Source organism: Chlorocebus sabaeus, chromosome 6 (genome assembly GCF_047675955.1).
Source record: "Chlorocebus sabaeus isolate Y175 chromosome 6, mChlSab1.0.hap1, whole genome shotgun sequence".
NCBI lineage: Eukaryota > Metazoa > Chordata > Mammalia > Primates > Cercopithecidae > Chlorocebus > Chlorocebus sabaeus.
In genome coordinates this window covers 9503623-9530943 of record NC_132909.1, presented here as the reverse complement: position 1 = coordinate 9530943, position 27321 = coordinate 9503623, and the positions used below count along the sequence as shown (strand labels likewise).

The following is a 27321-nucleotide window of genomic DNA, read 5'->3' as shown; positions in this document are numbered from 1 at the left end:
ACATGGAGATGTGAGTCGAGATGTGGATAGTGGGGAAGAGAGCGGGAGATGCAGGCTGGGAAATGGAGAGGAGGGAGGGACTGAGGGGAGGCAGGTAGGCCTCCTGGGCACCCGGCGCTGACCCCCGTCCTGTCCCCGAACCCGCAGGGCATGTACAGCTGCTGCAGCGCCGAGGCCGCCCCGCCGCCCGCCAAGCCCCCGCCGCCGCCGCAGCCCCTGCCCAGCCCCGCGTACCCCGCGCCGCGGCCGGCGCCCGGGCCTGCACCTTTCGTGCCCCGCGAGCGCGCCGCAGTGGACCGCTGGCGCCGGACCAAGGGCGCGGGGCCGCCGGGGGGCGTGGGCCTGGCCGACGGCTTCCACCGCTACTACGGCCCCATCGAGCCGCAGGGCCTGGGCCTGGGCCTGGGCGAGGCGCGTGCGGCACCGCGGGGCGCAGCCGGGCGCCCGCTGTCCCCGCCGGCCGCTCAGCCCCCGCAGAAGCCGCCGCCCTCCTACTTCGCCATCGTACGCGACAAGGAGCCGGCCGAGCCCCCCGCCGGCGCCTTCCCCGGCTTCCCGTCGCCGCCCGCGCCCCCCGCCGCCGCGGCCCCCGCCGTCGGGCCGCCACTCTGCCGCCTGGCCTTCGAGGACGAGAGCCCGCCGGCGCCCGCGCGGTGGCCGCGCTCGGACCCCGAGAGCCAACCCCTGCTGGGACCGGGCGCGGGCGGCGCGGGAGGCGCGGGAGGCGCGGGCGGAGGAGCCCCGGCCGCTCCACCCCCGTGCCGGGCCGCGCCGCCCCCCTGCCCTTACCTCGACCTCGAGCCGTCGCCGTCGGACTCGGAGGACTCGGAGAGCCTGGGCGGCGCGTCGCTGGGCGGCCTGGAGCCCTGGTGGTTCGCCGACTTCCCCTACCCCTACGCCGAGCGCCTCGGGCCGCCGCCCGGCCGCTACTGGTCGGTCGACAAGCTCGGGGGCTGGCGCGCCGGGAGCTGGGACTACCTGCCCCCGCGCAGCGGTCCGGCCGCCTGGCACTGTCGCCACTGCGCCAGCCTGGAGCTGCTGCCGCCGCCGCGCCATCTCAGCTGCTCGCACGATGGCCTGGACGGCGGCTGGTGGGCGCCGCCGCCTCCTCCCTGGGCCGCCGGGCCTCCGCCCCGACGCCGTGCCCGCTGCGGGTGCCCGCGGTCACACCCGCACCGCCCGCGGGCCTCTCACCGCACGCCCGCCGCTGCCGCGCCCCACCACCACCGGCACCGGCGCGCCGCTGGGGGCTGGGACCTCCCGCCGCCCGCGCCCACCTCGCGCTCGCTTGAGGACCTCAGCTCGTGCCCTCGCGCCGCCCCTGCGCGCAGGCTTACCGGGCCCTCCCGCCACGCTCGCAGGTGCCCGCACGCCGCGCACTGGGGGCCGCCGCTGCCCACAGCTTCCCACCGGAGACACCGGGGCGGGGACCTGGGCACCCGCAGGGGCTCTGCACACTTCTCCAGCCTCGAGTCCGAGGTATGACGCGGCCCCGGGGGCCCCACCGCCCCCTTGGTCAGCGCAGGCCACGGCCCGAGGGGGCGCCCGCAGTGGACAGGACCCGCGTGGGTTGGGAAGGAAAGCAGTGGAACTGGCTGGACCCCGCCTGGAGCAGCGTCCTGCGCCCCCTGGTTCCGGAAGAACCGCAAGCTGGAGAGGATTTGGTCCCCCCAATTATCACCCAGGCTGAGAGCGAGGGGGCGGGGGCCTTGGAGCCCACCGGACTTTTTTTTAAACCCGACAAGGGCTTTTTAACGTCACCAGATGGGGCGGGAGGTGGGGGGGTCACGCCACTCCCGCGTCCCACCTCCACGCCCGGGGCCGTGGCCCCCACATCACTGTGCAGCTCCCCGGCCCCAGCCACGCCTCCGGGGAAGCCCGTTTTTAACCTTTCATTCATTGGGACTCCAAACTGTGAGACGCGTTCGCCAAACTGTGACCCCAGACCTTGGCCCCGCCACACAGAAACCCCTGACCCAGACTGTGACATCCGACTCCTAAAATGGTCATCCGACTCCAGACTGTGACCCCTGACCCCAAACTGTGACCCGAACCCCAGACTGTGCCCCGACCAGACTGTGACCCTTGACATCAAACCGTGACACCCCCTCCTCCTCTTCCACCCTCGGTCGCTTTTCCCTACTCTGACCTAGGACACGTCCCCAACGGAAGCCCCGCCTTCCCTTGCACCACGATGAACCCAACCTCCCTGAAGCCAAAACTTCCCACCCTGCCGCACCTCCCGACACCCCACTTGTCACCAACCACATCCTCTCCAAATCCAACCCTTATTTGCGACCCTTCAGTGATGACCCAGCAGACCTCCAAAAAACCTCCTCTTCCCAGATCTCCAGCCGGGTCTGGGGCTGGGTTGCGGAGGGGAGGGTCTGGGAGTCCACACTTCTCCACCAACCTCCCTTCCCACTCTCTTATTCCACATTGCAGTGTTTGGAATAAACCATGTTTTTATGCCTCCTCAGTCCAAGCCTAAGCTCCGTGTCTGTTAGCCCCCCTCAACTTCTCTGGAGGAAACAGAAACACAAAAGCCCCACAGGGGAAGAGGAGACAGAATTAGAGAGAGAACAGAGGCTCTGAAAGGAGGTGGGTGGGGAGACAAAGACCAAGAAAGAGGAGGTGGGAAGAGACCCTGAAAAGAGAGAAATCCAGAGGGTACTGGGGCAGACAGAGACCCCAAGAGAGTGGTGAGATAGATCCGGGAGACAAAACATATTAGGATGAAAGGTATGGTTTTATTTCCTATGGCTATAGGCACCAAGACTTGCTAGATTCTTAATATCCTGTTCATGTAAGCTAGGAGAGTGTCTGACATATCCCAGCCAATCCGCATTATCTTGAATGCTGTTAATCTCACCAATGAGAATCTATTTCTAACATTTCATTATGTCAATTAGCCAAACCGCTGGTGCTGATGGGCGATAAAGAGAGACGAAGCACTTGTAATAGCTGCCTCCAGAGGGTGGACTTTCTGATTAAGTGCTCGCTGACCAGAGCTGCAATGTAAATGTCTAGTTAGGCAATTGACTGCCCCTAGAGGGTAGATTGAACTGCCTAACTTACAGATAATATCCATCCTGTCTACAAGAAGGCATTTTTGAAACAAAGCCATAACAACAGAGAGAGGAGAAGAAATCGGCCTTTTGGGTCCTCAGGGAGCAGAAACCCAATCTCCTTGCCAGTGAGAGAGCAAATTTGCACACATGAATAATTAATTAAGTGGAAAGAACGCTCTGGGAATCAAAGTGGAAGCTGCGGAAAACAGGCCTCCCGTAGAACTACAACTCCCAGAAGGCCTTGCCACTACCGCGAGGAACAGAGCCCAAAGTCACGCGAAGATGCAGTTTCTCCGTATCCGCAGGCTTCTTTCGCTGGCGCCATTACCTGAGTTCTCCGCCCGCGTTGCCGCATTACACTCTCGAATTAGCTGTCCCCGGGGTTTCCAAGGTAACCGCGCAGGCGGGCTGATCTCATTAGGCGGAAGGCGAAACCCGGAAGTGACGTTTTTACCGGACGTCAGCAGTGAGAGGGTTCGAAGATGGCGGCGCGCAAGGGTCGGAGGCACACGTGTGAAACCGGGGAACCTATGGAAGCCGAGTCCGGCGACCCGAGTTCTGAGGGCCCGGCCCAGGTCTACCTGCCCGGCCGGGGGCCGCCGCTACGCGAAGGAGAGGAACTGGTCATGGACGAGGAGGCCTACGTGCTCTATCACCGAGCGCAGACTGGTAGGGCTGAGTCCGGACTCCAGGGTCCTGAGGTGGCTAATCCCGAGCCTGTAACCTGAGAGGTGCTCGGGAAGAGAAGGCTGGGGTCCAAGAGAGGATTTCACACCGGAGGCGGTTGATCCTTGAGGGAGACGGGGACTGAGCTCTCACTGTCCCGTCTTAACTCGTAAACCCCTCCTTCCATCCCCAGGCGCCCCCTGTCTCAGCTTTGACATAGTCCGGGATCACCTGGGAGACAACAGGACAGAGCTTCCTCTTACACTTTACTTGTGTGCTGGGACCCAGGCTGAGAGCGCCCAGAGCAACAGGTAAAACCTGAGGCGTTTCCAGGACCAGGAGGCTCAGTTTCCAGCCCCTTCCTCAGGACCCAGGAGTTAGGGCTTCCAGTTTCTGCCTCTCGCAGACCCAGGAGTCTGGGTTTCCAGCCTCTCTCCTTCCTAAGAATCGTGGCATCTAGTGCGTAACTCACCCCACAATTTCCCCCAGACTGATGATTCTTCGTATGCACAATCTGCATGGGACGAAGCCCCCACCCTCAGAGGGCAGTGATGAAGAAGAGGAGGAGGAAGATGAAGAGGATGAGGAAGATCGGAAGCCTCAGCTGGAGCTGGCCATGTTGCCCCACTATGGTGGCATCAACCGAGTTCGGGTAGGTATGGTCCCAGGAACCTGCTCTGCGTACTCTGAAACACACCTGACCCGACCCCTGTGTCCATAACTCCCAACACATCCTCGTGTCGTTCCTTTTTTTTTTTTTGGTTTTTGAGACCGACTCTTGCTCTGTCACCCAGGCTGGAGTGCAGTGGCGCGATCTACGCTCACTGCAACCTCCACCTCCCGAGTAGCTGGGATTACAGGCACACGCCACCACACCTGGTTAATTTTTGCATTTTTAATAGAGACAGTGTTTGGCCATGTTGGCCAGGATGGTCTTGAACTCCTGACCTCAGGTGATCCGCCCGCCTCGGCCTCCCAAAGTGCTGGGATTACAGGCTTGAGCTACCGTGCCCGGACTTTTTTTTTGAGATGGAGTCTCTCTCTGTTGCCCAGGCTGGAGTGCAGTGGTGTGATCTTGGCTCACTGCAACCTCTTTTTCCCAGGTTCAAGCGATTCTCCTGCCTCGGCCTCCCAAGTAGCTGGGACTACAGGCGCCCTCCACCACACCCTTATACTTTTTTGTTTTTTGGGTTTTTTTTGAGACGAAGTCTTGCTTTGTCATCCAGACTGGAGGGCAATGGCGTGATATTGACTCACTGCAAACTCCGCCTCCCAGGTTCAAGCGATTCTACTGCCTTAACCTCCTGAGTAGCTGGGATTACAGGTACATGCCACCATGCCCGGCTAATTTTTGTATTTTTAGTAGAGACGGCATTTCACCATGTTGGTCAGGCTGGTCTCGAACTCCTGACCTCGTGATCCGCCTGCTTTGGCCTCCCAAAGTGCTGAGATTACAGGCGTGAGCCACTGCGTCCGGCCAATTTTTTGCATTTTTAGTAGAGAAGAGGTTTCACCGTGTTGGCTAGGCTGGTCTCAAACTCCTGACCTCAAGTGATCCTCACGCCTCAGGCTCCCAAAGTCATGGTGAGCCACCACACCCAGCCTCTTTCAGTTTTTAGAAAAGTACTTTTCACATAGTTTTATACAATTTAGCTATTATGATCACTATCATTACGTGCTAGGTACTGTTTTAGATATGAGGGTATGTTTTATGTTCTTCACTTTTCTCTTTGGTAACATAGTGAGTTATGGAACTTATCTGATGGGGCTGGCGTGAGGTCAAATGAAATAACATATAGTGCCTAGAATAGCACCTGGTTGTATGTAATAGGAGGTATGTATTTTCTGTTACCATGCAGGAACTATATTTGGTTGTGACTGTTTTGTTTTTGAGTCAGGGTTTCACTCCCATTGCTCAGGCTGGAGTGCAATGGTGTGATCTCGGTTCACTGCAACCTCTGCCTTCCAGAGTCAAGTGATTATCCTGCCTCAGCCTCCCAGGTGGCTGGGACCACAAGTGCATGCCACCGCGCCCGGCTAATTTTTGTATTTTTAGTAGAGACGGAGTCTCCTCATGTTGGCCAGGCCGGTCTTGAACTCAAGTGATCTGCCCACCTTGGCCTCCCAAAATGCTGGGATTATAGGCATGAGGCACTGTGCCCAGCCTGTTTATTTGTTTTTTGCTTCAAAGCTAAAACATCTTCTGATCAGGTAGACTTGTAAATAGAATGATACGGTATGTGAAGAGCTCTTAGAGCAGTACTTGACTTATAGCTGGGACTGTTTGTTTCCATGAAATTATTTTTGCTATGTTTCAGTACTGTTCTAGATGCAGAGGATTTAGCAGCAAGCGAAAGGTCTGTGGCTCCATGAACTTACACACTAGTCGGGGAAGGGAACGAGATGAAACTAAGTAAATGTGTACCATGTCCAAAGGTGTTAACTATCCTGGAAGAAATTCAAAGGAAGCAGGGGAAGAGGGTTAGGGTGCTCCAGGAGTGGGTTGCTATTTTTTTTTTTTTTTTTTTTTTGAGACTGAGTCTCGCTCTGTCGCCCAGGCTGGAGTGCAGTGGCCGGATCTCGGCTCACTGCAAGCTCCGCCTCCTAGCTTCACACCATTCTCCTGCCTCAGCCTCCGGAGTAGCTGGGACTACAGGCGCCCGCCACCTCGCCCGGCTAGTTTTTTGTATTTTTTAGTAGAGACGGGGTTTCACTGTGTTAGCCAGGATGGTCTTGATCTCCTGACCTCGTGATCCGCCCATCTCGGCCTCCCAAAGTGCTGGGATTACAGGCTTGAGCCACCGCGCCCGGCCTTGGTTGCTATTTTTAAACAGTGTAGTGAGGAAAGTATTCAGTCATAAAATACCATTTGAGTAGATATTCACAGGTAGTGGGGCAGTGAACCCTGGACAAGAATTTGCAGGCAAGGAAAACACAAGTTCAAAGGCTCTAGGGTGAGCTTGACATGTTTGAAGAGTTTCAAGTGAAGCTGGGAAGTCCAGTCTGTCTGCAGCAGAATGAACAAGGAGGGACAGTGACACAATCTGGGGGGGCGGGCACAGAGAAGACATTGTTCAGAGCCTTGTTGGCCACTTTAAGTACTCCAGCTTTTAACTGGGAGACATTGGAGGGTTCCGGGCAGAGGAAAGACAGGGTCTGGCTTTTGTTTTAAAGTGATCCCTCTGGCTGCTGTTTTAAATATCAATTGCAGAGAGGCAAGGGTAGGAGGAAAGAATCCTGTGGGAAGACTTATAGTATTCAGGGGAAGGATGACATCAGTAGTAGTGTGACAGCAGTAGAGATCATGAGAAGGGGGTTGGAAGTGAGGTGTTTTGTTTTTTTTTTCTCAGACGGAATCTCACTTTTGTCGCCCAGGCTGGAGTGCAATGGCGCGATCTTGGCTCACTGCAACCTCTGACTCCTGGGTTCAAGCGATTCTCCTGCCTCAGCCTCCTAAGTAGCTGGGATTACAGCCATGCACCAGCATGCCGGGCTAACTTTTGCATTTTTAGTAGAGGTGGGGTTTCACCATGCCGGCCAGGCTGGTCTCGAACTCCTGACCTCAGGTGATCCGCCTTCCTCGGCCTCCCAAAGTTTTGGGATTACAGGCGTGAACCATTTTGCCCAGCCCTGGAAGTGAGCATTTTTAGTGTAGCCAGCATAAGTGCTGGGCATGAGGAAGAACGGACAAGACAAGAATGAGTCCTGTAGTTTTGGGCCTGAGGTGGAGAGGGAGCAGTTGCAGGTGGCGATGAGGAGCTTGGCATTGGTTAAGTTTGAATGGTCAAGCTGGCGTAGTGGCTCACGCTTGTAATCCCAGCACTTTGGGAAGCCAGTGCAGAAGGATGACTTGAGACCAGGAGTTCCAGACCAGCCTGGGTGATAAAGTGAGACCCTGTCTCTGCAAAAAAAAATTTATTTTATTTTTTTATTTTATTTTATTTATTTTTTTATTTTTTTTGAGACGGAGTCTCGCTTTGTCGCCCAGGCTGGAGTGCAGTGGCACCATCTCAGCTCACTGCAAGCTCCGCCTCCTGGGTTCACGCCATTCTTCTGCCTCAGCCTCCGAGTAGCTGGGACTACAGGCGCGCACCACCACGCCCGGCTAATTTTTTGTATTTTTAGTAGAGATGGGGTTTCACCGTGTTAGCCAGGATGGTCTCGATTTCCTGACCTCGTGATCCACCCGCCTCAGCCTCCCAAAGTGCTGGGATTACAGGCGTGAGCCACTGCGCCCGGCTTTTTTTTTTTTTTTTTTTAAATGAGACAGAGTCTCACTCTGTCACCCAGGCTGGAGTGCTGTGGCGTGATCTCAGCTTACTGCAAACTCTGCCTCCCGGGTTCACGGCATTCTCCTGCCTCAGCCTCCAGAGTAGCTGAGACTACAGGCACCCGCCACCACATCTGGCTAATTTTTTGCATTTTTAGTAGAGATGGAGTTTCACGGTGTTAACCAGGATGGTCTCGAACTCCTGACCTCGTGATCTGCCTGCCTCAGCCTCCCAAAGTGCTGGGATTACAGGTGTGAGCCACCGTGCCCGACCTATAAAAGAATTTTAAAAGCCAGATGTGGTGGTGCTCACCCATAGTCCCAACTACCTGGGAGACTGAGGTGGAGGATCACTTGATCCTAGGAGGTTGAGGCTGCAGTGAGCCGTGATGGCATCACTGCACTCCATCCTGGGCAACAGAGCTGTACCCTGTCCCAAAAACAAAAAAGTTTGAATGGTCAGTGCAGTAGGAGTCTGGAGCCCAGGAGAGATGTCAGGGCTAGGGGTACTAGAAACCTTGTGGCTGGACTGGGTCTCCTAGTGAACAAACACAGAGGCAAGGGGACCCAAGGACTGAGCCTTGTGGCCTTCCAGCATTTAGAGGGTTACCAAGACCAGGAGCCTGAACACCCTCCCAAGGACTGGCAGGAATTGCAGCCTCAGCTCCCAGGCATCTTGGGGCTCTGTCCTCCCACCTCAACTCTCCCACCCACTCCCACCCCACTGTGGAGACCTGTCCCGGTTATCATGCTGGTTTTTGCAGGTTATGATTTTCTTCCCACAGAGGTTTCTAGGAGCTGTAGTTCCAGGCCTCGGAGATCTGAGGAACCGCGCTTCTGGTTCTCTGGGATATGGGGAGCTTGTGGTCAGTGCCCCAATCCTCCTCTCCGCTCATTTCATATCACCCTTCCTCCCCCGGCTCTTCTGCAGGTGTCGTGGCTGGGTGAAGAGCCTGTGGCTGGGGTGTGGTCAGAGAAGGGCCACGTGGAGGTGTTTGCGCTGCGGCGGCTTCTGCAGGTGGTGGAGGACCCCCAGGCCCTGGCGGCCTTCCTCCGGGACGAGCAGGCCCAAATGAAGCCCATCTTCTCCTTTGCTGGGCACATGGGCGAGGGCTTTGCCCTTGACTGGTCCCCCCGGGTGCCCGGTGAGTCCCTGGGGTGTTGAGGAGTCCCTGGGAGGTGGGGCGAGCAGGCTCTGCAGCAAGGGGCGGGGTACTTAGACTCCAGGGAGGGGGGCGAGCTGCGGCCAGGTGGGGTGAGGTCATTTCCTGACTCCCTTCCCCAGGTCGCCTGCTGACCGGTGACTGTCAAAAGAACATCCACCTCTGGACACCTACGGACGGCGGCTCCTGGCACGTGGACCAGCGGCCATTCGTGGGCCACACGCGCTCTGTGGAGGACCTGCAGTGGTCACCGACCGAGAACACGGTGAGGGTGGGCGGGGGTCTGGTCGTCTAGTTCTGATGGAGTTTGTGCCAGGGACCTAGAATCCTAGGTCTGAGGGAAAAGAGGGCTGGGAGCCTGACGGAGACTTAGTTTCCAGGCCAAGTGCTAGTAAGGGGGACAGTGGAAGAGAGAGTGACCCACCGCTGCCGGGCATCGGGACCACTCCGACTCCACCTCCCCCAGGTGTTCGCCTCCTGCTCAGCTGACGCCTCCATCCGCATCTGGGACATCCGGGCAGCCCCCAGCAAGGCCTGCATGCTCACCACGGCCACCGCCCATGATGGGGACGTCAATGTCATCAGCTGGAGCCGCCGGGAGCCCTTCCTGCTCAGTGGCGGGGATGACGGGGCCCTCAAGATCTGGGACCTTCGGCAGTTCAAGGTATTTTCCCAGCCTGCCCCCGGGGTCTAGAGAAGCTTGCTCCCAGCAGCCCTGGGATTTGTAGGATCCTTCCTCCTTGAATGGTTTTATTCAACAGAGCTGGAGAGCCCTTAGAACTAGACACTCGCCTCTTCAGGGTACAGAGGAGGAAACAGGCTCAACAAGAGGAAGGGTGGTGCGTCTCCACTCTTGGAGTCACTCATTCCACCAGGGGAACAGCTGACAAGAAATGGAGGGGCTGGGGCTGCAGAGACCAGAACTCTCACCTGCCTGTGGGCAGAAGTACAGCCGTCTGTACAGCCAGTGCTGAGAGCCTCAGAGAGTGGTAGATTTATAGATGCAACTGAGAATCGGGGCCCAGCCTGCTCGTTGTAGGAGAGGACTGAGGCACAGAAAGGACAGGAGCCGGTGTGACATGACAGCCAAGCTAGGGGTTGACACTGTGGAGCTGGGAGGGTCCCTGCGCGGGAGGAGTTGCAGTGTCTGGCATCCCTCTGGACACAGCCACAGCTTTGTGTGGCTCTGCCTTCCTGGGCTGCCATGATGTCATCCTTTTTCCCCTCCAGTTTGATCGTTTCTATAGCATCAGCCCTGGGGAAGAGGCTGGAGATGGATTCCAGCCTCCCAGGCCCACCAGGTCACACAGGGCCCAGCTTGTTGACCATTGGAACTTCAGAGCCGCTTCTCTTAATGAGAGAGACGCCAGTTGAGCGGGGCCTTTGCTGTAGTGAAAGTGCTGTCATTCTTAGTCTTTCTCTGGGTCGGCTTCCGGGGATTGTGCTTCTGCCTCCTTTCAGGCCCTTGTAGAATCTGCCAGGAGAGCTCTGGGAGAGCCATGCCCTCCTTTTTTTTTTTTATTTGAGACGGAGTTTTGCTCTTGTTGCCCAGGCTGGAGTGCAATGGCGTGGTCTCAGCTTACCACAACCTCCCCCTCCAGGGTTCAAGCCATTCTCCTGCCTCAGCCTCCCGAGTAGCTGGGATTACAGGCATGCACCACCATGCCTGGCTAATTTTGTATTTTTTGTAGAGACGGGGTTTCACTATGCTGGCCAGGCTGGTCTCCAACTCCTGACCTCAGGTGGTCCACCCGCCCCAGCCTCCCAAAGTACTGGGATTACAGGCGTGAGCCACCACGCCCGGCCCATGCTGTCCTTTTACAGGGAAGGAAACAGGCAGGCAGAGGGAAGAGCAGGGGTGACCTGAGCTGGTAGGGGCTTCTTTGCAAGTGAATCCCAATTCCCAGCAACCCCTGGGCCAGTCAGCCTTCTTAGCAGCCAGAACTACCCTGTGTCCCTTTTCTGGACTGTGGGCTTGTGAGGGCTTAAGAGGTGGGGCCCTGGCTGAACCCTGAGGCTCGAGGGGGGTTGGGAGTTCTGCCTGGGTCCCCCCGAGGAGTCAGGCTGAGGCGTTCAGAGCCCACCACTCCCATCCTGTCCCTCTAGTCTGGCTCCCCAGTGGCCACCTTCAAGCAGCACGTGGCCCCCGTGACCTCCGTCGAGTGGCACCCCCAGGACAGCGGGGTCTTTGCAGCCTCGGGTGCAGACCACCAGATCACACAGTGGGACCTGGCAGTGGAGCGGGACCCTGAGGCGGGCGACGTGGAGGCTGATCCCGGACTGGCCGACCTCCCGCAGCAGCTGCTGTTCGTGCACCAGGGTGAGACCGAGCTGAAGGAGCTGCACTGGCACCCGCAGTGCCCGGGGCTCCTGGTCAGCACGGCGCTGTCAGGCTTCACCGTCTTCCGCACTATCAGCGTCTGAGGTGTCCCACTGGCCCCGCTTTTGCTTCCTGCTTGGAAACTGAAGTCGAACTGGGCCCCCTTGGAAGGGGTTCATTCAGGTCTATTGACTGGGACTGGCTGGCCTCTGGGCTGCCATGATGGATTCTGTTTGATGTGTTGTTCTCTAGAAGGCCTGGGTCTGATCCAGTGACTCCTCTCACCAAAGAACTTGGTTTAACCAGGGCTCTGTAAGACCACTCCCACCCAGAGACTTGTGTGGCCTGGTGTGGCCTGTGTGTGGATGGATTCCTTCCTGTCAGCTGTCACCCATTTGACCTGTGCCCCAGAACCCAGTTTTTTGTTTGTTTGAGACGGAGTCTTGGTCTGTCACCCAGACTGGAGTGCAGTGACACAATCTTGGCTCACTGCAAGCACTGCCTCCTGGGTTCAAGTGATTCTCTTGACTCAGTCTCCCGGGTAGCTGGGATTACAGGCATGTACCACCACACCCTGTTAATTTTTCTATTTTTAGTAGAGACGGGGTTTCACCATGTTGGCCAGGCTGGTCTCAAACTCTTGATCTCAAGTGATCTGCCCACCCCGGCATCCCAGAGTGCTGGGATTACAGACGTGAGCCACCGCGTCCGGCTCAGGGCCCCGTTTTGACTGCTGGTTTCCAGCAGGGAACTCGGGGGATATACAATGGCTGCATCAAATTTGAGGTGTGGGTTCTTCCAACACAATTTGCTTCTGCCCCTTGTCTTCCTGCCAGCTGGGTTTGACCAGGATTTCCCCGTGTGGGGGCTACATGCGACCCCCTCCCCTCCTCCCTGACCTAGAGGCTGGTGCTGCGTCGGGAGGAAGGTCAGGGCTCCTGAGCAGCAATAAAGGACCAGGAAGAGGCCTGAGGTGCGTGTGAGACTCTGGTCCTTTGGCCATAGCCCTGTGAGGAAACTGGGGGGAGTTTGGGGGTGGGGAGGAATTTGGTGCCCGCTGCCCCCAGGCTGCTAGGCTGGGGGAGGCCACTGGGAGTCCAGTGCACCCCTCCCTCTGCCCACTGGGTGCTGCCACGTTCTACCTTCTCTAAGTGTCCGTTCATCTGGAACTCACTCGGGCTCAGTGACAAGGGCCTTACCCCTGCCCCCCACCAGCTGATGAAGGCTTCATCTCAGGGAACTAAGGAGCGCCCATTTCTCCTTCAGTCCTTCTCCCCTTTATCACGTTTCTTTCTTTGTGTCCCCCTCTTTCAGAGTCTCGCGTCCCCCACTGTCAGTTTCCCTGCCCCCCCAGTTGCTGTCTTCTCCGCCGCTGTCTCCCGTCCAGCCTGCCTGGGCTGTGGCCCAGCCGCTCTGCCTGGCCGGCCTCCCTGGCTCCCCCTCTGCGGCTCTCAGCTATAGCCCCACCCCCGGCCCCCCTCCATCCCGCCTCTGATCCGTCTGTGGACTCCGAGGTCGGGTGCCTGTCACACGGCCCCTGGGACCAAGGACAGACTACAGCCCCTTGGCACCCACAGAGGCTTCCCCTCAGCCCTAACCAAGGAGCCCCCAGCGGAGGGCATGGGGGTGGGCCGCCCCACCAGGTACGTGCCTGCACGCAAGACCCCGCTGAGCCATCCCCTCCTGCTCTGCTGCATCGTCCCCATCCACCTCTCCCCCAGCATCCCTGTCCTCAGCGTGGCCCCCTCAAGGAGGTCCTGTCTTTCCATCAGCGACAGGCTCAGCGCCAGGAGAATCTACCCCCAGGTTCAGTGCCTCCACCTCTCACCCCATCCCCATGTTAGGCATTTTCTCACTGGCTTCCATCCTTTCAAACAAAGCCTCTCTCTCTCTCTCTCTCTGTCTCTCTCTTTTTCCCCCGCATCTCTGTCTCTCCCATCTCTCTGCCTCTCTGTGTCTTCGCAATTTCATCTCCCCATGTCGCCGTTTCTTAAAACATTGCTTTTCTCGTTTTCATTTTCCCAATTGCCTTGTCTACCTCTGTCTCCTCTGTCTCCCTCCACCTAGGTCTCTGTCCCCCCCTCTCTCTGGGTCTCTGTCCCCCTCTGTCTCAGAGTCTCTGTTCTGTCAACGTCTCTGTCCCTTTCTCTCTGGGTCTCTGTCCTTTCTCAAGGTCTCTGTCTCTTTCCCTGTGGATCTCTGTCCCCTTGCTTCTGGGTCCCTGTCCTGCTCGGTCCCTGTACTTTTTCTCGGGGCACCCTCTCAACACCCCTCCTCCTTCCCATCTCTGCATGTCCTTGTCTTTCTGCAGTCTCTGCTTTTCAGCCTGCCATCCAGCCCCCGCTGGTAGGTGGGGAGCAGCGGGGAACACCCCTGGTTTTGGAAGAGTGAGAGTGTTTATTTGGGTGGGTGAGGGTGGGGCCTGGGGGTGGGGCTTCTTGGCCTCAGATTAGACAGTGACTTTGACACGAAGTTGAAGCACCTTAAGCCCTGTATGTCCTTTATATGGAAACATTAAGCTGCTCTTGCAGGTCAGGTGGAGGATCCCTTTCCCTCCCGCCCTGCTTTTGCCAGGGGAGGGGGGTGCCCCGAGCCTGAGTCACAGCCAGCCTGGGAGCTGGGCCATGTTGGCCACAGATAGCCCCCTGGTGAAGGTCCCCGTCGGCTTTGGGAAGTAGATGTGGGTCTGCCTCACGGGGCTGAGGTGGGACTGGAGGATCCCAAGGGCAGAGCTCTGGGAAGGAAAGAAAGGCTTAGGACCCAACCAGCATTCTCCCTGGCACCGCGGGGGCCTGGCCAGCTCGTGGCGTTCCCTGAGCCTGTTCCCCAGCTGTGAAAGGGGGTGATGATCTTCACCTCCAGGCATCCTGAGCGGCCAAGGTGAGCAGTGGGGTCTGAGAGTCCAGTGGGGGCTGCGGGCATGTCGGGAGCTCACTGCGAGGCCTCGCATGTACTAGGTGTGTTTGAAACCAGAGTGCGCTTGGGAAGACAGTGGTTTGGCACTCGGGCCGTGGCTCCCAGGAGGCCTGGGTGGGAGGCTAGATTTTGCTACTCCTCTCCCCACTGGCTGAGAGACCTGTGACAAGGGACTAACCTGAGCCTCAGCTGGCTTTTCTGTGGAAAGCCACGTCCCTTCATCAAGGGGCTTTGGTGAGAGATGGGCAAGTCGGGGTGAGAGGTCCAGGCTGGGGACTGGGGAGTACAGGTCAGTGTCAGTGCCTATCTCCTCCCCAGCCCACGGGGGTGGTTCCCGAGGGTGGAGCCAGTGCAGGCTGGGGATCCCCAGGCTGGGGAGGGCTGCGGGTGTAGACGGTGCATCCTGATGTTGCCCTCCAGACTGCCCCCTTGAGCAACAAGCCTATTTCCCCTTTTTGGGAGAACAGTCTCTAACATGCAGGGTTGTCAAGGGTGAGACAGTCAAGGTTGAGGTACATTGTGGGCGCCGGACACAGCCAGGCTGGTCCCCTCTCACCTCAGCCTCAGCTTTGCCTCTGTCAAGTGGGCCTAATGAACCCCAGCGAATGGCAGGGCTGCCCCGGTGGTTGTGGGAAGCAGGTGCAGGGCTTTGGGAGACCCAGTTGGTGCCAAACTTGACGTCGTCTCATGGTCTTTTTTCCAAATGGAGTGTGCCAGGCCCTGCCAAGAAACCCCTGAGGATCCCCAGGTTCCAGCACACATTATTTAACCCCTGGTATGGTTTGTCCTGATCCAGCCAGTTCCTGGGAAGTTCCCAGCACAGGGCCAAGCGTTCGGTTAACCTTGCAGTGAACCCTGAGGGCGATGAGGGGTGCAGGTCCATGCCTAGCCCTTTCCTTTCCTCCACCCTGACAGACTTCATTTATTTTTTATTATTTATTTATTTTTTAGAGACAGGGTTTTGCTGTCTTCCCCAGGCTGGTTCTCAAACCCCTGGCCTCACGCATTCCTCCTGAGTTGGACTCCCAAAGTACTAGGATTACAGGTGTGAGGCACTGCATCTGCCCTGTTTTTTTTTTTTTTTGTTTTTTTTTTTTTTTTTTTTTTGTTTTTTAAAAGAGATGGGGTCTCACTCTGTTGCCCAGGCTGCAGTGCAGTGGTACCATCATAGCTCACTGCAGCCTTGAACTCTGGGTTCAAGTGATCCCCTACCTCAGCCTCCAGAGTAGCTGCATCACCATGGCTGGCTAATTTTTGTTTTTAAGATAGGGTCTTGCTATGTTCCCGAAGCTGGTTTCAGACTCCCGGTTTTAAACAATCCTTCTACCTGGGCCTCCCAAACTGCTGGGATCACAGGTGGGAGCCACCATGCCCAGCTCCCCCAGGCCTCCTGCCTTTCACAGATGAGAGAGCTAAGGCTCAGGAAAGGATGTGGCCTGTCGTCAGTCACACACCTAGTAAATGGCTGAGCAAACTGAGTCTCTGGAAAAGGAAGCCAGGGATCCCAGGGGACATGCTGGGTGAGCAACTAAGCCAGGATCGGGCCCTTATCCATATGATAAGAAGACCCTTCCTGGTTTTTTAAGAAGTCCCAATTTCCCCACCTTACAATTGAGGAAACCGAGATTCAGAAGGAGTTGCCAAAGATCAGAGGGTCGGGCATGAGCCCATTTCATTTATTTCACAATAGCTTCATTGAAATCTAATTTACATCTCATCTCATACACTCGTTACGGTGTACAATTCAATGGCTTTTAGTATATTCACAATTGTTTAGCCGTCACAATTATTATTTATTTATTTTTTTGAGACAAAGTCTTGCTTTGTTGCCCAAGCTGGAATGCACTGGTGCAATCTCAGCTCACTGCAACCTCCACCTCGTGGGTTCAAGTGATTCTCCCACCTCAGCCTCCTGAGTAGCTGGGATTATAGGCACGTGCCACCATGCCCGGCTAATTTTTGTATTTTTAGTGGAGACGGGGTTTCACCATACTGGCCAGGCTGGTCTCGAAGTCCTGACCTCAAGTGGTCTGCCCACCTTGGCCTCCCAAAGTGCTGGGATCACAGGTGGGAGCCACCATGCCCAGCTTCCCCAGGCCTCCTGCCTTTCACAGATGAGAGAGCTGAGGCTCAGGAAAGGATGTGGCCTGTCGTCAGTCACACACTTAGTAATATGGCTGAGCAAACTGAGTCTCTGGAAAAGGAAGCCAGGGATCCCAGGGGACATGGTGGGTGAGCAACTAAGCCAGGATCGGGCCCTTATCTGTATGATAAGAAGGACTTTCCTGGTCTTTTAAGAAGTCCCAATTTCCCCACCTTAGAATTGAGGAAACCGAGACTCAGAAGGAGTTGCCAAAGATCAGAGGGTCGGGCATGAACCCATTTCATTTATTTTATAATAGCTTCGTTGAAATCTAATTCACATATCATACACTCATTACAGGGTACAATTCAGTGGCTTTTCGTATATTCACAATTGTGCAGCCATCACAATTAATTTTTTTTTTTTTTTGAAACGGAATCTTGCTTTGTCGCCCAAGCTGGAATACAGTTGCGCGATCTTGGCTCACTGCAACCTCTGTCTCCCAGGTTCAAGTGATTCTCCTGCCTCAGCCTCCTGAGTAGCTGGCATTACAGGGGCGTGTGCCTGTAATCACCACACCCGGCTAATTTTTGTATTTTTAGTGGAGACGGGGTTTCACCATGTTGCCGAGGCTGGTCTCAAACTCCTGACCTCAAGTGATCTGCCCACCTTGGCCTCCCAAAGTCCTGGGATTACAGGTGCCAGCCACCGCGCCCAGCCAGCATAATGTTTTCAAGGTTTATCCATGTTGTTGCATCTATCAATACTTCATTTGTCTTTATTGTAAGATACTATTCATTGGATGAATATGCCACATTTTATTTATTCATTAGTTGGTTGATACTTGGGTTTCCACCTTTTGGCTATTATGAGTAATGCTGCTGTGAACATTTGTGTACAAGTTTTTGCATCTGTTTTCATTTCTCTTCGGTACATAAGTATGAGTGGAATTGCTGGGTGATGTGGTAATTCTATGTTTAACCATTTAAGTAACTGCCAGACTGCTTCCTACAGCAGCTGCAAGTTTTCATTCCCCCCAGCAGTGTATGAGGGTGCCAATTTCTCCACATTCTTGCCAACACTTGTTTTTTTTGTTACAGCCATTCTGAGTGGGTGCAAAATGGTATTCCTCTGTGGTTTTGATTTGCATTTCTCTGATGGCTGATGATGTTGGGCATCTTTTCATATGTTTATTAGCCATTTGTATGCCTTCTTTGGAGAAATGTCTATACAGATCCTTTGCCCACTTTTTTTGTGCCTCAGCCTCCGGAGTAGCTGGGACTACAGATGTGCACCACCAGGCCCGGCTAATTTTTGGATTTTTAATAGAGATGGGATTTTGCCATGTTGGCCAGGCTGGTCTCAAACTCCTGAGCTCAAGTGATCCAGCTTCCTCGGCCTCCCAAAGTGTTAGGATTACACTGCTGCGCCTGGCCCCCTTTGCCCACTTTTAAATTGGGTTATTTGGGCTGGGCGCCAGCCAACATGGTGAAACCCTGTCTCTACTAAAAATACAAAAATTAGTTGGGATGGTGGCATGAGCCTGTAATTCCAGATACTCAGGAGGCTGAGGCAAGAGAATCTCTTGAACCCGGGAGGCAGAGGTTGCAGAGAGCTGAGATTGCACCGCTGCACTCCAGCCTGGGCGACTGAGACTGTCTGAAACAAAAAAGGTTGGGCGGGGGGGAGGTTATTTATCTTTTCATTATTGAGTTGCAAGGGCTCTTTATATAGGCTAGATACAAGTTCCTCATCAGGTATATGATTTGCAACTACAGTATCTTCTCCCATTTGTGGGTTGTCTTTTCCCTTTCTTAAATTTTTTTGAGACACAGTCTCGCTCTGTCGCCCAGGCTGGAGTGCAGTAGTGCAATCCTAACTCACTGCAGCCTCCAACTCCCGGGTTTAAGCTATCCTCCCACCTCAGCCTTCCAAGTAACTAGGACTACAGGTTTGCATTACCACATCTGGCTAATTTTTAATTTTTTGTAGAGCAGGCCCCTTGCTATGTTGTCCAGGCTGGTCATGAACTCCTGGGCTCAAGTGATCCTCCTGCCTCAGCCTCTCAAAGCGCTAGGATACAGGTGTGTACCACCTCACCTGGCCTCTCTTCACTTTCTTGACAGTGTCTTTGGGAGCACAAAAGTTTTTTAGTTCTGGCCGGGTGCAGTGGCTCACGCCTGTAATCCCAGTACTTTAGAAAGTCAAGGTGGGAGGATCACTTGAGGTCAGGAGTTCAAGACCAGCCTGGCCAACATGGTGAAACCCCATCTCTACTAAAAATACAAAAATTAGCCAGGCGTGGTGGTACATGCCTGTAATCCTGGCTACTCGGGAGGCTGAGGCAGGAGAACCCAGGAGACAGAGATTGCAGCGAGCCAAGATCGCGCTACTGCACTCCAGTCTGGGTGACAAAGTGAGAGTCCGTCTCAAAAAAAAAAAAAAGTTATTTAGTTCTGATGCAATTCAATTGATGTAATTTTTTCCTTTTGTTACTTTGCGAGCCTGTTTTTCAACCACAGTCAACCTCAGAGCCCTGAGGCATCTCTCCATGCTGAGAACCAGTTACACCTTACAGTTAGGAGCATGGACTCTGGAGCTGGATGGCTAGCGTTTAGATCCCAGTTTACTTAGCTGTGGTCTTGGGGAAGTTACTTAAACTTTCTGTGCTTCAGTTTCCTCATCTAGAAAATGGGGATAATGATGTCTGCCTCATAGGCTTGCTCTGAGGCTCAAATATGTAAATTCATGTAAAGTGCTTACAACAACCTCCAAACTGTATAAACAGTATAATTGATAGAACACAAATTATGAACAGTACATAGATTTAGCACTGTATAAATGCATGCTGTAATTATTGTGGCACTTGTTATAATATCGTTATTGTTACAGTATTTTCTGTTGTTGTTATACAAGTATCTTCTATAGTATCGTTGCTGTTTATGCTGCATCTTCCAACTTGGAAGGGGAGTATGGGCCAGGTGGGGTGGCTCAGGCCTGTAATCCCAGCACTTTGGGAGGTTGAGGAGGGAAGATCGCTTGAGGCCAGGAGGTCGAAACCAGCCTGAGCAACATAGTGAGGCCCCTGTCTCTATAAAGCAAAAATTAAATTAATAAAACATTTTTAAAAAGAGGTGGCTGGCCGGGTGCAGTGGCTCACGCTTGTAATCCCAGCACTTTGGGAGTCCGAAGCGGATGAATGACGAGGTCAGGAGATCAAGACCATCTTAGCCAACATGGTGAAACCCCTTCTCTACTAAATTACAAAAACTGGCCGGGCACGGTGGCTCAAGCCTGTAATCCCAGCACTTTGGGAGGCCAAGACGGGCGGATCACGAGGTCAGGAGATCGAGACCATCCTGGCTAACACAGTGAAACCCCGTCTCTACTAAAAAAATACAAAAAACTAGCCGGGCGAGGTGGCGGGCGCCTGTAGTCCCAGCTACTTGGGAGGCTGAGGCAGGAGAATGGCGTAAACCCGGGAGGCTGAGCTTGCAGTGAGCTGAGATTCGGCCACTGCACTCCAGCCTGGGCGACAGAGCGAGACTCTGTCTCAACAAAAAAAAAAATTACAAAAACTTAGCTGGGCGTGGTGGCGCGTGCCTGTAATCCCAGTTACATAGGAGGCTGAGGCAGGCAAATCACTTGAACCCGGGAAGCAGAGGTTGCAGGGAGCTGAGGTTGCGGTGAGCTAAGACTGCGCCACTGCACTGCAGCCTGGCGACAGAGCAAGACTACGTCTCAAAAAAAAAAAAAAAAAAAAAAAAAATACCCAGGAGTGGTGATATGCGTCTGTAGTCCCAGCTACTCAGGAGGCTGAGACAGGAGAATCGCTTAAACTTGGGACGCGGAAGTTGCAGTGAGCCAGGATCGTGCCACTGCACTCCAGTTTGGGCGACAGAGCAAGACTCTTCCCCCCCCCCCCCCCAAAAAAAAAAAAGTGAGTATAGTTCCACCTGTTTGACAGATGAGGTCACTAAGCCCCACTGGGGAGCGTGCTTGGCTGATGAGCTCACCTATTCCTGGTGCCCCTGACGTTTCTACCGGTTTCTTGTCCCAGCAGGTTGGGGGCGCCTGCCCCCCACTAGTCCAAGTGGAGGGGGTCCCTCCGCCCAATGGGCCTGGCCAGGGCCCTACGCCGCCTCAGCGGCGCCCTGGATTCGGGAGACAGCCGGGCGGGCGATGAAGAGGAGGCCGGGCCCGGGTTGTGCCGCAACGGGTGGGTGCCGGCGCGGGTGCAGTCACCGGTGGGCCGGCGCCGCGGTCGCTTCGTCAAGAAGGACGGGCACTGCAATGTGCGCTTCGTGAACCTGGGTGGCCAGGGCGCGCGCTACCTGAGCGACCTGTTCACCACGTGCGTGGACGTGCGCTGGCGCTGGATGTGCCTGCTCTTCTCCTGCTCCTTCCTCGCCTCCTGGCTGCTCTTCGGCCTGGCCTTCTGGCTCATAGCCTCGCTGCACGGCGACCTGGCCGCCCCGCCACCGCCTGCGCCCTGCTTCTCACACGTGGCCAGCTTCCTGGCCGCCTTCCTCTTCGCGCTGGAGACACAGACGTCCATCGGCTACGGCGTGCGCAGCGTCACCGAGGAGTGCCCGGCCGCTGTGGCCGCCGTGGTGCTGCAGTGCATCGCCGGCTGCGTGCTCGACGCCTTCGTCGTGGGTGCTGTCATGGCCAAGATGGCCAAACCCAAGAAGCGCAACGAGACGCTGGTCTTCAGCGAGAACGCCGTCGTGGCCCTGCGCGACCACCGCCTCTGCCTCATGTGGCGCGTCGGCAACCTGCGTCGCAGCCACCTGGTCGAGGCCCACGTGCGTGCCCAGCTGCTGCAGGTGCGGACCTCCGCGAGCCCTGGGGGACTGTGGGAGATGTAGGCCCGAGGGTGAGGGGCATGCGGTCCTGGAGGGGGCGTGGACTACAACTCCCAGCAGCCTCTCAGGCCTGTGGCTTGCGAATGGGTCACACTGGGCAGCTGGGGATGTAAACCCAAGAGAGAAGTCTGTGATCACCTCTTCCTGGAGGCCTGGACTTGGGACATACAGAGCTTCCTGTGGCTTGAGGATGGGCTGCCTGTGGGTAGACCTGAAAGGGCCACACCTGGCCTGTCAAGGCCCTGGGCCGTAATTCCCAGAAGCCTCTGGGTCAAGGGACCTGCCCAAAGATGGGGTGGCCTCAGATGCAGCTTTGCCGGGGGGGGGGGGGCGGGGGGGGGTGGAGGGCCTGCGTGACCGTTCTATTACTCGGGTGTACAATTCCCACTGGACCTTGTGGCACAGATGGGGGCCTGTGACTTGAGGTCCACGGGAGAAGCAGGCCCTGGAATGGGTGCAGTTCATCACTGTGGATGGAGCACAGTTCTCCAGGCCTCTAGGCGTGGGGTCCTGCAGCATCTGTGGGGGAATTCATTCCCCAACTCAATGGCCCATCGTGTCCCACCAGCCTCCTGCCCTCTGAGAGCAGGGTAGGAGGCGGCAACGAAACGAAACTGCACCTCCCATTGGCCCCTGGGGTAATGGCTCCCTCCCGTGCCCTGAGGAAGGGGCCTTAGTGTTCCTAGAATTGTGGTCAAATTGCTCAGACATCTCCGTTCCCAAGAAACTCTGAGCCAGCAGCTGCCATTGCCCAGGTAAAGTGACTTTAGAACTCTGGGCTGAGGCTGGACTTGGAGAGGATCAGGGGTGGTGGGAGCTGCAACTCCCAGCCGCCTCTGGGGTTCCTCTACTTGGGGCTTCCAGAGACAGTTACAAGAGGAGGATAGGTGCCCACCTCCCACTTCTATCTCCTGCCTGACGCTTTGAGATGCCAGGATTCATGAATCGGAGGGACACTGGCTCTTGCAAAAGTCTGTGGGGCAGTGACTTGGCCTGGGAGGTGGCTATGGAACCAGCGGGTAGGTGGGGGGGAAATACGCACACCCCCACAAAGCTTGCTCACACAGAATGACATGGAAGGGTTTGCAGTTGCCCTGGTAGCTTGGATAGCTCAGGGGAGAGCCCAGGGATAAGCCTGAGGCAGTGGTGGGTACAGAATGTTGGACCTGTGTTGCCCTAACTCTCCCTTCTTGTCATCTGGTTTATCTTTCTCTGGCCACATACTAAAAGCCATTTTTCTTTCCCCCTCCTTCTCCAATTATCTGCTGGATGTCATTCTTATTTTCCGTTGTCGCTTCGATTTCATCTCTGTCTTGCTGATTTCTGTGTCTGTATGTCAATATCACTCTGTTCTTCTCTCCTCCTTCTCTTCCCCCGCCACACCCCTCTTCCCATTTTCTATCCCCAAACCCTGAGTCTCTTTCCTCTCTCTTTATCTCTGGGTCTCTGTCCCCCCTCCTCCCATCCTGGATCTCTGGCTTCCTCACTGGGTGCCCTCCCCTGCATCTCTCTGGGTTGCCGGCCCCATCTCTGGATCTGTGTTCTCACCCTTTCCTTCACTCTTGTGGTCTTTACCTCCTTCTTTCACTGAATCTCTTCCTCTCTCTCACTCCCTCTGTCTCTGCCCATCTCTGTGCTCCCTGCTGTCTGTCTTTGGTTCCTCGCCTCCCGCTGCAGCCCCGTGTGACCCCAGAGGGTGAGTACATCCCGCTCGACCACCAGGATGTGGATGTGGGCTTTGATGGAGGCACCGATCGTATCTTCCTCGTGTCCCCTATCACCATCGTCCATGAGATCGACTCTGCCAGTCCTCTGTATGAGCTAGGACGTGCCGAGCTGGCCAGGGCTGACTTCGAGCTGGTGGTCATTCTCGAAGGGATGGTTGAGGCCACAGCCATGACCACACAGTGTCGCTCGTCCTACCTCCCTGGTGAACTTCTCTGGGGCCATCGTTTTGAGCCAGTTCTCTTCCAGCGTGGCTCCCAGTATGAGGTTGACTATCGCCACTTCCACCGCACTTACGAGGTCCCAGGGACGCCGGTCTGCAGTGCTAAGGAGCTGGATGAACGGGCAGAGCAGGCTTCCCATAGCCTCAAGTCAAGTTTCCCCGGCTCTCTGACTGCATTTTGTTATGAGAATGAACTTGCTCTGAGCTGCTGCCAGGAGGAAGATGAGGACGATGAGGCCGAGGAGGGGAATGGGGCGGAGATAGAAGATGGGGCTGCTAGCCCCCGAGTTCTTACACCAACCCTGGCGCTGACCCTGCCTCTGTGATGCAAACTGATGTAGCCTTCCCCATGTGTGCCCCCTTCCCCAAGGTAGCAAGATGGAGAGATGGGGCTCTCTCCTGGGATGGGGGCAGGTGTTCCCGAAGACCAACAGGCCTGCTGGGTAAATGACTAGGTGGTAGGGTTCTGCCATGTCTGGTGACCCACCATGGACATACTGGACCTTAATTTTAATTTCTCTGCTTCTGTGCTGTCTCCTGAGACCCCTTTATGAGCCTGATCCCTGAGTCTCACCAGAGTTCTGGATCACCCAAGAGGAAAAGACTGGTGGTTCTAGATCCCTCTATATGGGGGGATCTGGATTGTTGACCAGGGTGAGAAACCAATGGTATAGACTGCCTCTGGGGAAGCACGTTGACCGTTCTTGAACAGCATCAGAGATCAAGAGTTCGTAGGTCTGGATTTACCTAAGATTCAAGGGAGTGTTGCTTCTCGACTCAGCCAACTGAGTAGCAAATCATTTGTTCTAGACCACCTAAGGAGGGAAGGTTATGGAATGCCCCAAGTATGGAAGATCATCTTGATTGACCAAAGACCAAAAAAAAAAAAAAAAGAAAGAAAAGAAAAAGAAAAAGATCTGTGGTTCCAGAAAGCTCATTAGTTGAAATTCTGTGAGTCTAGGTTGACCACAGAGGCAAGCACTGGTGATTCTAGGACAGGTTTGACCTGGAGAGTTGAACTACTCCAGAAACTAAAGAGTAGTGTTTCTAGAATGCACAAAACATTGTTGAGTCTGTGGGTTTAGAAAGACTAAAGTAACAGATTAGGAGTTCTTGATATTAGATAACTCCAACTTCTGGCTGTAGAGCACCCAACCAAGAGAATAAGCAATGCTTTGAAAGGATCCACGGGGTGGGTTTTTTTTTAAGTGCCATTCTAGAATGTCCAAAGGGAATCAGGATTCTGTGGCTCTAGACTGATCACAGAGTCAAGGAAGCAGTGGCAATTCTAGATGTCTGAGATTTTGCTGGTTCCAGCTTGGCCAATGGAGTTGAGAATCTCGATGATTCTAGATGACTTCTTGTGGTTCTGTAATGCCAAAAGGAATGAAGGCTCCAGGCATCCAGAGTTGTCCATTACCAAAGCCTGTAAGTTCTCATCACTTCCAGGTGGACTTCTTAGCAGTGCCAGGAGGTGGACTCAGGACTTGAGAAGCAACAATTCTGGGTTGACCTAGAAGTTGAAGGTTCAGGTGAGGCCCTGTAGCGCACAGGGCTAATTAGCGGACAAGGGAAGGGAGAGGCCCAGGGCTGGTGAGTCTAGAATGCTCTGGAACCCTACACCTAGTGATGTGTGTCTATTTCTTTTTTTCTTTTTCTTTTTTTTTTTTTTGAGACAGAGTCTTGCTCTGTCACCCAGGCCAGAGTGCAGTGGTGTGATCTCAGCTCACTGCAACCTCCGCCTCCCGGCTTCAAGTGATTCTCCTGCCTCAGCCTCCTGAGTCGCTGGGATTACAGGCATGAGCCACTATGCCCGGCTAATTTTTGTACTTTTAGTAGAGACGGGGTTTCGCCATGTTGGCCAGGTTGGTCTCGAACTCTCGACCTCAGATGATCCACCCGCCTCAACCTCCCAAAGAGCTGGAATTACAAGCATGAGCCACCATGCCCAGCCGTGTGTCTGTTTCTTAAAGATGTTATACATATGTATATTATATATATATATAAAATATAAATACAGATATCTATTTTTTTCCCCTGGTCCCTACAACAGGCTTAGAGATGGAGCACTAGCTAATTGGAATGAGGTCCTTTTCAAGGACCCCAGAAGCTTTGCTCTAAATCCCAATACTGCCTCAACTTACTGTGACACTTTGGACTCCTCTTCATATCAGTTTCCCCATCTGTAAAAATGGGATATTGGAACTTGAAGTTATTTAGGGGCCTTTCCAGCAGGATGAGTCCTCACTTCACCGAGAGTGGGATGGGCATTTGAGTCCTGGGGATTTCCCTTCTCTCCCCAGTGCTGGATCATACAACCTTCCAGGAGAGGCTGGGATGTAAGATACTCTTGGAGGCTGGCTCTGAACTTGGGTGTCTGAATCACAGGGCAAGGGTAGGCGTGGGCTGTGGCTAACAGCCAGAGTCACTTCCCTGGCCCAACTTGCGGATCTGGGGAGGAGGAGGTAGCTCTGGACACTAGGGTTCTTCCCATTGTGGGAGAATGACTATTTTAGGGGGAGACCCATCCCCCAGATTAAAGAACTGGGAGCCCTAGAGGGTGTGTCTGTGAATGTGCTTCTCGGTCCTCGGACCTGGCCCCCTGCCCATGCTGCCATCTACCTAAGTGCCCCGCAGGCTGGGAGCCAGCTGCAGAGGGAGCCAGTGACAGGGAGGAGGACGTGTTCCCACCCTGTATTCTGGACCGAGGGCAGCCACTGTCATTGCCATTCAGCCTTCACAAGTGCTGCATCAACCCAAATGCCCCCATCCAGCTTCTCCATCTCCCTTTATCCCTCGGAATCCCCATGTAATAACCGGATGGGATTAATTAGCTGGCTGCTCTCTCAGCTCAGGGTGTCTGGGGTAGGTAGGGACGGGGGCAATGGAAATGCAAGGTTGGGGAAGGATGTTAAGTTGGAAGTGAAGGGGCAGGGAGGGGCTTTTGTTTGGAAGGAGAGTGGGAGCAGGGCAGCCCAGCCTGGGTTTCCACTGGGGAGGGCAGGGCCTGGGCCACTCATAAAGGTCAGTGAGGGGATTAGAAGCCTCCATGTCTAATCCGGCAGCTTAACCAGGTCCCGGCCCCGAATCCGTCCCCACCTGCCCAGCCCAGGGACAGAAAATGAGGACGAGGCCCAGACACCACTTCAACCCCCATTATGGCTTCCCTCTTTACAGGGGTGCCTGGGTTCCCCATTCCAGCCAGGCCTTTAATCCCATTCCCTTACAAATAATGGGACCTAGAGGCTGGGGAAGGGGAAGGGGCCTCAGAGGAGGGAGGAGTTTAAGAAGGGCAAAGTTGGCCAGGCACAGTGACTCGCCTATAATCCTAGCATTTTGGGAGGCTGAGGCAGGTGGATCACCTGAGGTCAGGAGTTTGAGACCAGCCTGGCCAACATGGCGAAACCCTGTCTTTACTAAAAATACAAAAATTAGCCGGGCATGGTGGTGGGCGCCCATAATCCCAGCTACTTGGGAGGCTGAGGCAGGAGAATCGCTTGAACCTTTTGGGGAGGAGGTTGCAGTGAGCTGAGATCACGCCAGTTCACTCCAGGCTGGGCAAAAGAGCAAAATTCAGTCTCAAAAAAAAAAAAAAAAAAAAAAAGAAGAAGGGCCATAGTATGAGAGGACAAGGGGGGACGTGAGGGGAGCCAGGGAGGAAGAAAAGGCTTCTGAGATGGGAGAAGGAATCAGAGAGGTGGGAGGACGCTGAGGAAAGGGGAGTTGTCTTAGCGGGAGGATGCTTGGGGAAGGGAGGAATCTTAGGAGGATGCTAAGCTAAGGGGAGAAGTTTGGAGAAATGAGGGAGGAGTCTGAGCGGCAGAAGGTACCAGGAAGGCTGAGCCTGTGCTTTCACTAAATTTGATCTTCCCCTCTTCCATTCTCCATGACCGATACCAGATAGCATAGCATTTAGAAAAAAGAGTAAATCTTGGCCAGGCGCGAAGGCTCACGCCTGTAATCCCAACACTTTGGGAGGTCAAGGTGGGTGAATCACTTTAGGTCAGGAGTTCGAA

General features: G+C 55.0%; 3 protein-coding genes across 3 annotated transcripts in view; all 3 read left to right on the top strand.

The window, feature by feature from the left end:
• The window catches only part of GRIN2D (glutamate ionotropic receptor NMDA type subunit 2D), a 51379-nt gene extending 48900 nt beyond the window's left edge, over positions 1-2479 (top strand). The window contains exon 12 of the mRNA XM_007997424.3: positions 148-2479. Coding sequence (XP_007995615.1) covers positions 148-1485 — 1338 coding nt within the window. The 3' untranslated portion in view covers positions 1486-2479. The remainder of the gene's footprint in view (positions 1-147) is intronic.
• Positions 2480-3435: 956 nt separating this feature from the next.
• On the top strand, positions 3436-12462 carry GRWD1 (glutamate rich WD repeat containing 1). The gene is made up of 7 exons (XM_007997428.3): positions 3436-3740; positions 3931-4048; positions 4227-4389; positions 8939-9152; positions 9293-9435; positions 9637-9834; positions 11277-12462. The coding sequence occupies exons 1-7, from the start codon at positions 3554-3556 to the stop codon at positions 11592-11594; spliced, it is 1341 nt and encodes a 446-aa protein (XP_007995619.1). The 5' UTR covers positions 3436-3553; the 3' UTR covers positions 11595-12462.
• KCNJ14 (potassium inwardly rectifying channel subfamily J member 14) lies at positions 12356-25859 on the top strand. Its single transcript, XM_007997425.3, has 3 exons — positions 12356-12463; positions 20553-21318; positions 23035-25859. The coding sequence occupies exons 2-3, from the start codon at positions 20605-20607 to the stop codon at positions 23629-23631; spliced, it is 1311 nt and encodes a 436-aa protein (XP_007995616.1). The 5' UTR covers positions 12356-12463; positions 20553-20604; the 3' UTR covers positions 23632-25859.
• The last annotated feature ends 1462 nt before the right edge of the window (positions 25860-27321 follow it).

Bases quoted from the DNA above. Each gene is read 5' to 3' on its own strand.
- KCNJ14 (XM_007997425.3), top strand. From the start codon at position 20,605: ATGGGCCTGGCCAGGGCCCTACGCCGCCTCAGCGGCGCCCTGGATTCG. The intron at 21,319-23,034 runs GTGCGGACCTCC...CTCCCGCTGCAG, and splicing joins TGCGTGCCCAGCTGCTGCAG to CCCCGTGTGACCCCAGAGGG.
- GRWD1 (XM_007997428.3), top strand. From the start codon at position 3,554: ATGGCGGCGCGCAAGGGTCGGAGGCACACGTGTGAAACCGGGGAACCT. The intron at 4,049-4,226 runs GTAAAACCTGAG...AATTTCCCCCAG, and splicing joins GAGAGCGCCCAGAGCAACAG to ACTGATGATTCTTCGTATGC. The intron at 9,436-9,636 runs GTGAGGGTGGGC...CACCTCCCCCAG, and splicing joins GGTCACCGACCGAGAACACG to GTGTTCGCCTCCTGCTCAGC.